At 34.1% G+C, this 10882-nt stretch overlaps 1 protein-coding gene across 1 annotated transcript; it reads right to left on the bottom strand.

The window, feature by feature from the left end:
• Positions 1–7065: 7065 nt before the first annotated feature.
• Positions 7066–8053, bottom strand: LOC107145609 (stathmin-like). Its single transcript, XM_048795568.1, has one exon. It carries the CDS (start codon positions 7964–7966, stop codon positions 7517–7519), a length of 450 nt encoding a protein of 149 aa, XP_048651525.1. The 5' UTR covers positions 7967–8053; the 3' UTR covers positions 7066–7516.
• Between the last annotated feature and the right edge of the window lie 2829 nt (positions 8054–10882).

Here is a 10882-nt window from a genome sequence, read left to right as displayed (position 1 = left end):
ATTTCCAAGTACCATGAGACAGAATTGTTACTTAGTGAATCTTCTTGAAAAGCTGACTTTTGGGAGAACTTTGGCAGATAGAATGCAGTGTGCTGATACTTAAAAAGTAAATAAAACAGTCATTGACCACTTTGTTAAAAAAAAAAAATGTCTACTATAGGAATGGGATTGAGGCTCAGTGGTAGAGCGCTTGCCTAGCATGTGTGAGGCACTGGTTTTGATTCTCAGCACCACATATAAATAAATAAAATAAAGGTCCATTAAAAACTAAAAAAAATAAAAAATGACTACTATAAACTGAGTGTTGGTCTGCAAGGATATGTGTGATTCTTTTAAATGGTGACTGTGTTTTACTCTGAGTCTCCTCCACCTGCTCAAAGGCCTTGGGGATTATAGCATTGTCCTCTAAGTTTTGTCAGCAAGAGAGAAACTTTAGAAGTTACCGCTCAAATGCAGCAATCATTACTTGGTATTTTTCAATTTAATTTTAGTATAAATTAACTTATCTGGGTGCAAGTAGCATTAAAGCTAATAACCCTAAAAAGGATTAAGATTAGAAAGTAATGCTGTCACTGACAAAGCTCATTAACAGCCTTTATCACTACAAGCTGATGAACTACATGGAGGATAATTGGCCTAATTATAATACATTTGTTTCTTTAGCCAGGTATTCTTTGCTTCACTCTCTACTGATTACTTATGGGTCTCCGTTTGGCCAATTAAATTTCTCTTTCTATTTCATCCATTTCTAAAATTGATAGTGTGCAGCCCAGATGTCCCTTGCTGTCAGTGTGACTGTTCCCTGGATAGTTTAGAGCTGTATTAAAGAAGACAAGATTTAGAGAAACAAAAACAGACAGCTTTATCTTAAGAGTACAGAAAATAAGACAAGTTATAGAGTAAATAATTTGGGGGGCATCCTACCTATTTCTTTTAAGTGGAGTTGTTAAAATATTTGAAACCTAACTTTACATACACCCCTGGTATGTCCCAGGAGATTCATTTCCTATTTTACTTTTTTTTTATTTCATGGCAAGTAACAAGTCACCCAAGTAAAAATGGCTTAACAACATAAAATGTTATATTAATTTATATTTTATATAGAAGATGTCTTGGAATTAGCGATTTCTACATTTGAAACAGTAGTGATGAAAGTCTCTAAGAAGGCCTTTGTTTGACTTCTTCCTATCCACACTCATTGTCATGAGATGACTTCCATAGCTCCAGACATCGAGGCTGCATTCAGGAACAGGACAAGAAACAGTATAATGAAAACAAATTACCACATGATTTTTGCTTCTTTTATTACTAGAAAAGAAAAAATAGTTCCAGAAGTCTTTCTCTTATATTAGCCTAAAATTGATATATATTCACGCATAGGTAAGAGGGAGATGGATAGAATTCCTAGCTTTCCCATCATTTATACCAAAAACAAAGACACTTGGTAACAACTTTTCAGTATCCAGCTGCTATGATTTGAAAGTATTTGACCCTCCAAAATTCATAGGTTGAAACGTAAACAATAAGTGAGGGCACGACAAATTGAGATCTTTAGGAGATGATTAAGTAATGAAGGCAGAGCCCTTATGAATAAGATAGTACCCTTATAAAAAAATCTGGAGGGATCTAAATAGGCTTTTGCATCCCTCATTGTGTCTGCATTCTTCCACATGTGATAAAACGGCATTCATCTTTGGAGGACACAGGAACAAGATGCTACCTAGGAAGCAGAGACCAGTTTCTCATGAGACCCTAAACCTGCTGATGTCTTGATCTTGGACTGCCCAGCCCTCCAACCTATGAGAAAATAAATGTCTAATGTTTATGAATTACATAGTCTGAGGATATTTTGTTATAGCAGCCAACTGAGACACCAACTGAAAGTATATTTCACAGAAAGACAGACCCTTTTCTAGTAATTGGAAGGCCCCATGGAAAAATGTGTTTCTATTCATCCTGAATGTCATGGAGGGACAAATTTAATTCTAGTACTTGGAGATATATCAGTTTTTCCAGCTGAGTTCTTATTGAACATTGGGGTCCACCATAATGAGAGTGATCAGGCCATTCATTGTCCACAATAGACATGTTTGAAAGTGAAAAGGGAGACTACTAATAATTACGCATGTACAAGTGAAAGCTCAGTAATATCCTACATAGATTAGTACATGTGGTTACCTTATCTTTAATAACCCTGTTTCCATCTCAGAGCCAGAATATCACTGGTTCCTCACTGTTGGTTTCAAAAAGAGTTTGATAACAATTGAGACCTTTGGAGGACAGAAGCAACTGATATCAAGTGGCGCTAAAAACCAAACAAGATTCCTATGAACAACCTTGGCATAACCCATCTCCACTCTTCACAGCTATTGCCAACATCCAGGATAGGTGGACGAAGGGGCAGGATTCCAGATCTAATAATCATAGATGCTCCTTGGGCTGCCCTGTAACAGAGTTCTCACTCTGATTATAAGGATTTTTCATGCTCTGACTGAGAAATACTGCAGCAATTCAATAAAACCACAGCTAATATTGATCAAAGTGATCACCTACTTTCCAGACCTATTTATCAATTAAGCAATTAATCTATCTACTATCCATGCATATAAAATTGTACAAAAAAATGAAGAAACAAGAAAGACCAAAAAGAAAAATGTTAAATATCAGGGGTTTCACCCATATTTTAATACAAGTTTGTCATAGGCACATTTCTGTTTCAGTGAATGTAAATATAAATCAGCTTTATTAATGAGTGCATGTTAGTGCATTAAATAGATTGTATTAGAGACGTGAATTTAGCTACTGGTCACATATTCTCTACCCTTCTCCCCCCCACCCCACTCAAAGCCAATAACTTGATATGAAGAGCTGTTATTACTCCCTCCCCTTTGGAATAAAAAGTTTGAAAATAGAAGTTGTGATTTTGTGCCTTAAAAGTTTTTCAGAACTAAAGGAGTCTCTTAGCTTTTACTTCTTCACTGAAAGATATATTCATCTCCAATATCAAGTACATATTCCAGGACAGAGAAAAGAAGAAACAAAAGAGATAACAAAAGGGACAGAGTCTGTACCCTTTCCATCCCACTTAAAGAGTATTCATAAAAGTTTCACCAAAAAGTGAATACTTAAATTTAAGTCTCAAAAAAATGTACTGTGCTGTCATTTGGAAACAAATAAAGCTGGTCATGCCGATACATTCAAGAAAACTGGTTTCTTTTAATAAGGAAGAAGGGATGTTGATTGGCAGCTAGAAGTCCTTGCCAGGTGACATATAATAATGTACCTAATAATTTACTCATAAAAATGTAGCCACTCCTCCAATTTTAACTATTATTATAATTATCATGTCACTTCTGTGCTGGAAATGATGATAAAAGTGATGCAGGATTATAAACATAAGTGCTCCTTCTCTCACTAAATAGAAATACAAACTATGGTCAATGAGGTTCTCCATATCTTGCCAAACAATGGTGTGGAAAAATTGTGATTTTTCTGGTTACATAGGATTGATTACTGTCTAATTTACTCTTAAGTTCTCTTTACTATAAGTTTTATAATTAACTGAGTGTTTATTGAAGGCTTAGTATATGCCAGGGACTGTCTGGTGCTCAAAACATGATAAACATGATGGTATTGGTATGGACTATGATATCCTGGGTGCACTACATCTGATGAGGCTAACATGGAGGACATTTGAAAGAGTCATGATTCATGCAAAGATGTAAAGAATTAATATTATTACCTGTATTTTCTTATTATGTGTTCATTTGTTTATTGTCACCTAGGTTGATTCCATGTCTTTGCTGTTGTGAATAGTGCCACAACAAACATGCGAGTAGAAATATCTCTTTGATACACTCATTTTTGTTTCCTTTGAATCTATATCCAGAAGTGAGACAGCTGGATTGTGTATGGTGGATTTACTTTTAATGTTTGAGGAACTTCCATACTGTGTTCCATACATGATAGGGTGTTCTTCAGCCATAAAGAAAAATAAAATCTTGTCATTGGCAGCAAAATGGAAGACAGTAAGTGAAGTAAGCTAAGAATAGAAAGACAAATACCACATGTTCTTGCTCATATATGGAAGCTAAAAAAAAAAAAAAAGCGGATCTGAATGTAGAATCCTGATTACTAGAGGCTGGGGTAGGATGACAAGTAGCAAAGCCAGGAATGGGGACTAAATGATGTCCCCCAGCACCAGGGCAGGACCATAGTCCAAGATAAACGGTCACATACTTTGTAAAGACCTAAAAGGAGGAACTCAAAAGTTCCAAATACAGAGATATACGGATAGATATATGCTGATCACTCTGATTTGATCAGGGTGAGCTGTATGTGTATTGAAATGTCACACTGTGCCACACTAATATGTACAATTATTACATCTTTATAAAGTTTTTGAAAGACACGTTTTTTTGGAAAAAAATATTTAGAATAAGCTAGATATCCAGAGTCCTAAAGATGTAACTACTGTTTATAGACTTCTAGCTGTAAATAACTATAAATTCGGTAAAATACATGAAGCAAATATTTTCAGGAATAAGATATTGGTTAACTCAGGAGTTAATAATTGAGATTAAAGAAATGTATGTTAATCCCTTAACCACCAATGGGCCTTAACAGAGTGGATCTTCTGTGGGTTAACATCTGAACATATCCTAGAGGTTATGCAGTGTTGATTCTAGGGATAATTTTTTAAATAATAATAATAAATCAAAAATAGACACATGTTTGTGGAAATAAAGCCAAGACTGACAGGAATGCAAAGATTCACCACTAACTTATATTCTCAGCTAAACAACTAGAACATGGCAAAGGAAAACATGATATTCCAAACTGTGTATCAACCATAATTTTCAGCATAAAATATGGACTTCATACATGTGAAAGAAGTAAGAAACATGGTTGATATTTGTTTAAAAAGCCAACAGAAGGTACTCCAAACTACTACAAATCATGAAAATAATTTCAACATCTTTAAAGTAACCAAAAACCTATATTTAACATTTCAAAGGACTGATGTCATATTGACTAATCATAGGGAGAATCATAGAAGATAAATTATTAAAAAAACAAATAGAAACATAGAAAATAAATTATAAAAAACAAAATAGAAATCATAAAAAACAAATTGAAAAGTACCAATAATTGATACAAAAATCACTTTAATTGCCTAAAAAGAGATTATAGAGGAAAGAAGAAAGAGTCAATAAATTAGAAGACAAATAGTGAACACAGAGAGAACATTGAAAACAAATCAATGGAATGCTCCTGATCAGTGAGCAGTATGAATAATCCCATAGAAATGTATCTGTAGCCCTGGAAAGAAAAGACAACTGAAGGAAATTTTTAAAGAAATAATAGTGGCAAATTTTTCGATTTTGGTGAAAAAAATGAACTTACACAGATAATGAAAACCATACATAAATAAGCATTAAAATGCTAAATAAACAAACAAAAACAATAGCAGCATAAATTTTGAAATCTGAGAAAAAGACACATTTCAGAGAAACAAAGAACAATATGATTAATTCATGATTTCTTATCACAAATAGTAGAGGCCAGAGCACAATAGAATAAAGTTTTAAAACTCCAAAATTAGAGAGAAATATAATTGTATATGCAATGAAAATATTACCTAAAATGAGATGAAATGAAAGCATTTTCAAATGAACAAATGCTGAGAGAATTCATTGGCAGCTGATCTGCACTGCAGAAATGCTCAAGTATGGTTTTCAGGCAAAATATACTATATAAAAGTCTGTATTTGCAAAAAACAATGAAATATAATACTATAACAAATATGTAAATAATACTAAGTATTATATATTCTTTTTATTTTTATTTCTTTATATAGCCACAAAAATGTCAAAGAAAATGTAAGTAACTTTGTATTTTGTTATAGGTAAATACATATAAATGAAAGAGTTCATTACAATAGCAGAAAGAGGAGGAGTAGGAAATTAGAAATGAATAATTTTTAAATTTTGTTTTGCCATGTTGGGATTCAAACCCAGGGCCTCATGCCTACTGGGAAAGTGATCTACTCAGAGATACATCTGCAGCCCTAGGAAGTTAGATGCACATTTTGTATAGTGCTAAGATATGCATGCATGTGCATCCTTTGAAAATTCATTTGTTGAAAAACTAATTTCCAATGTAATGGTATCAGGTGATGAGATCACTGGGAAGTGATTAAGGCATAGGGTAGAATCCTCATGAATGGAATTAGCACCCTTGTAAAAGAGGCATCAGAGAGCTGCCTCACCTTCCTACCACATGAGGAATCAGAAAGATTGTATATTTTTACAGCATGCCCAAAGACTAAAACACAAAGAATGATACAATATTAATTTGAATTAGATTGAAATGTTATGATACTTATTGTAATCCCTAGGTAAGATGCTTAACACACACACACACACACACACACACACAAACACACATACACGCTACATGCTTACATGGGGTGGGGGAGAAAGAGAGAAAGAGAATACAATAACTAAGTACACACAGAAAATACAAGTATAAAATAAATTGTTGGAAGTATTTTTAAGCCCCAAGAAGTCAGGAAATAATAAAGCAAGAAAACAGGAAACAGAATGGGAAAGTTAAAAATAATTCAGTATGGCATTTTTAATCTTCATAAGAACATCAACATTTCCATTGACTGTAAAAGAACAAGCACAACAATGGAAAGGCATAAGTTGTTAAGCTTGATTTTTATAAACAACTAAATATGGATTTTATAGGACACCCACCTCAATGGCTCACATGGTTTGAAAGTAAAAGGATATGTTTTGCAGTAAGCATTAAAACTGGTTTGGCATTGTAAATATATATCATGGTAACTTTAACCAAAATATTTTTTTTTAAATTAGTATTTTCAGAGAGGAAGAAAGGGAAAGTCGAAGACACTAACAAGGCCAATTTCTCAAGAGATAATTATTCGAATGTGTACGTTCTTAACATTCACAGTATATGGCCCATATAGTGATATGTAAAAGAAAGAAATCAGGCTTATGTGCAATTGTTAAGAAAATTTTAAAATCAGTAACTCAATATTTTTTTTTAACAGCACTGTGCAGTTTTATTAACCATTCAAGTACAGTAGCATCTGGTAAGATTGGGACAGAATTGGATTGAAAAGTGAACAGATATTCAGCATCTAACAATTTGAAAGAAGCCACGACATGCTCTTCACAAACATGTTTTCACAGAGCCAATACAGTACTAGCTATTAACCCAGTACACCAAGTGCACTGAAGTAGAAAAGATGCAACAATAAAAATAGCTACATTAAAAAGACCAACACTTTAGAAAAAGATTAAAACACTTTCAGTTTCTCCCCCTTTATCCCCTAAAACAACATCTTACAGTCTGGATCTACCTATACAGTCCTACATTAGCTTCTAGAATATTTGTCAGGAGGGAAAAAATAAAATGACACTGGCCAGTACAGTCTTTGGATATTTAGGAAGGGGAAGGGGAGAAAGTCAGTTCTCAGAACAAATTAGTCAGCTTCAGTTTCATCAGCAGGGTCTTTGGATTCTTTGTTCTTCCGCACTTCTTCAATGTGCTTATCCTTCTCTCGCAAACGCTCCAGTTTGGCAGCCATTTGTGCCTCTCGGTTCTCTTTGTTAGCTTCCATTTTGTGGGTCAGTTTCTCTTCCGACATTTTACTGAAGTTGTTGTTTTCTTCTATTGCTTTCTGAAGCACTTCTTTCTCATGCTCTCGTTTCTCAGCAAGCTGCTTCAAGACCTCAGCTTCATGAGACTTGCGTCTTTCTTCTGCAGCTTCTAATTTCTTCTGAATTTCCTCCAGGGAAAGATCCTTCTTCTTTGGAGGGGAAAGGGGGAAATCTGGGACCGATTCTTTTGACTGAGGGCTGAGAATCAGCTCAAAAGCCTGGCCTGAGGCACGCTTCTCCAGTTCTTTCACCTGAATATCAGAAGAAGCCATGGTGAATAGAAGACAAGAGACTGGCAGTGTATTCCACACAATCCACTGATAAGGAAAGCCCTGCTCGGTCCGAGCCGCCTGGCCACCATAACTCAATAATTTTAACAGGCCAAAAAAAAAAAAAAAAATACTGTGGCATTTTTTTCTTTTGTCTAAAACTCATTCCTCATATCATTCTGGGCTGTCTGAAACGCGCTTTCTCTCTTCAGTTTTTCAGGATGCTGTTTCTCAGTAGTCTCCCTTTACAACAGACCTTAAAAGAGTCACCAATGACTAATAGTTTCCCATTTACAGTCTACATACAATGTGTTAGGATCAGACATTTTCTGTGCTTATCTGGAGACTGTCCCTCTCTCCACTGCCTGATCTCAGGTCTATGAGTCCAGTGTATTCTGCCTTCCTGACTGCTCTACCCCAGTTCCTTGATCAGAGTCTGAGAGAGCACAGATACTGCAGAAATATGTCTTGAATGGACAGATGCCGGAATAAAGGGTGATAAGTTTAGATCTTGTCTTTTTTTTTTTAGTGAAATTTTTAGATCTCCTAGATATAGAATCATGTCATCAGCAAATAGTGGTAGTTTGAATTCTTCTTTACCTATTTGTATCCCCTTAATTTCTTTCTTTCATCTAATTGCTCTGGCTAGAGTTTCAAGGATGATGTTTAATAGAATTGGTGAAAGAGGACATCCTTGTCTTGTTCCAGTTTTTAGTGTTAATGCTTTCAATTTTTCTCCATTTAAAATGATGCTGGCCTTGGGTTTAGCATATGTAGCTTTTACAATGTTGAGGTATGTTCCTATTATCCCTACTTTTTCTAGTGTTTTGAACATGAAGTAGTGCTGAATTTTGTCAAATACTTTTTATGCATAAATTGTGATGATCGTATAATTCTTATTTTTAAGTCTATTAATATGATGAATTACATTTATTGGTTTCTGTAGGTTGAACCAACCCTGCATCCCTGGGATGAACCCCACTTGATCATGGTGTACTATCTTTTTAACAAATTTTTTATTCAGTTAGCCAGAATTTTAATAAGAATTTTTGCATCTATGTTCATCATAGATATTGGTCTGAAGTTTTCTCTCCTTGATGTGTCTTTGTCTGGATTTGGTGTCAGGGTGATTTAGCCTCACAGAATGAGGTTGGAAGGGTTCCTTTCTTTTCTATTTTGTGGAATACTTTGAGGGGTATTGGTGTTAATTCTTCTTTGAAGGTCTTATAGAACACAGCTGAGAATCCATCTGGTCCTGGGCTTTTCTTGGTTGGAAGGCTTTTGATGGCATTTTTTATTTCATTACTTGATTTTGATCTGTTTAAATTGTGTATGACCCTCCTCATTCAGTTTGGGTAGGTCATATGTCTCTAGAAATTTGTTGATGTCTTCGATATTTTCTATTTTATTGGAGTATAGATTTTCAAAATAGTTTCTAATTATTTTTTGTATTTCAGATGTGTCCATTGTAATATTTCCTTCTTCATCACAGATTTTAGTAATTTGAATTTTTCCTCCTTTTCTTTAGCATGGCTACGGGTTTATCTATTTTATTTATTTTTTTCATAGAACCAACTTTTTGTTTTTTTTAAATGCTATTTGTCCAATTATAATAAAGAAACATATTGAAAGAAATATTTAAAGAAACAACTGCATAGCAAAAAGAAATCAAGGAAATTTGTGTAAGAGAATACAGAGTTTACCAACAACATGGGCAGAATAAAATAAAAACTTAAAGAAATTTAGATGTGCCGATTTCCTCACCTATTAGGGCAGATAATTTTGTTTAAATATTGATAAATTACAAAATGGAGATCTTAGTTTATTATTTAAAAATATAAAAGCAACCAGTGATTTACTAAAATCTAGGCTTTCCACATATAGCACATACAACAAATATGACAAAAGATGGGTACAAAGGAAATAAAATTAGCTCTAAAAATGTTAATGTAAACTGGATACATTGGCAAAGTAAATGGGGGAAAGTTATGGAATGTTATCATTTTGTAAAACGATATATTAAAGACAACTTCTTTGAAAATAATATCTACAATGACACATAAGGCAAATGCAAACAAATATTAAACAAGGGTCAAGATATTGCCATCAAATGAGAAAAAAAAATCACAAGAGCTTAATTATAGGCTTACTGCACATGAGACAAAGTGGTATGCTTTATGAGTATAAAAATATGATCCATATAAATAAATAATAGTTATAAAGCTTTTTGTACATAATTTGACATTAAGTATCCAGATCTAAAACATTTGAAGAACTAAGGCCATCGTAATTATTTTAGCCAATTATAGATGAAAAAAAAAAAGAAAAACAGGTAAGACTATAAAGGCTTTGATGAATAATTCTTAGAATAAAATTATACTCTTTTAAAGCAGACTTAATGTGACTCAAAATGTTTACCTATTAATCAACAGAATCATACCAATACATTCCAAAAAGTTAAGTGTTTGTTATGGTTTAGTTCTGCAATGTTCCCCCAAAGCTCATATATTCAAGGCAAGTTTCCCAAAACAGCAATATCCAGAGGTGAGGCCTTTGGGGAGTGATTGTATCATGAGAGCTCTAATCTCATCAGCAGATTAACCCATTAGATGTACTAATGATTTAAATGGACAACTGGGAAAAGGTAGAAACTATAAATAGGAAAGGTATGGTTGGAGGAAGTAGGTGACTAGGGGCAAAACTTTGGTGTCTATATTTTGCCTTTGACCCCTTCCTCTTTCTTCTCTCTCTCTCTCTCTCTCTCTCTCTCTCTCTCTCTCTTTTCTTCCTGGCTGCCATGAGCTGAGAATTTTCCCTCTGCCACAACCTTCTCTAGTGATGCTCTACCTGGGAGCCTGCTGACCATGGACCAAAACCTCTGAAATTATGAACCAAAATAAATCTTTCCTCCTTCTAGTT

Source organism: Marmota marmota, unplaced genomic scaffold (assembly GCF_001458135.2).
Source record: "Marmota marmota marmota unplaced genomic scaffold, marMar, whole genome shotgun sequence".
Taxonomy (NCBI): Eukaryota; Metazoa; Chordata; class Mammalia; order Rodentia; family Sciuridae; genus Marmota; species Marmota marmota.
This window is presented reverse-complemented; position numbering and strand designations above follow the sequence as displayed.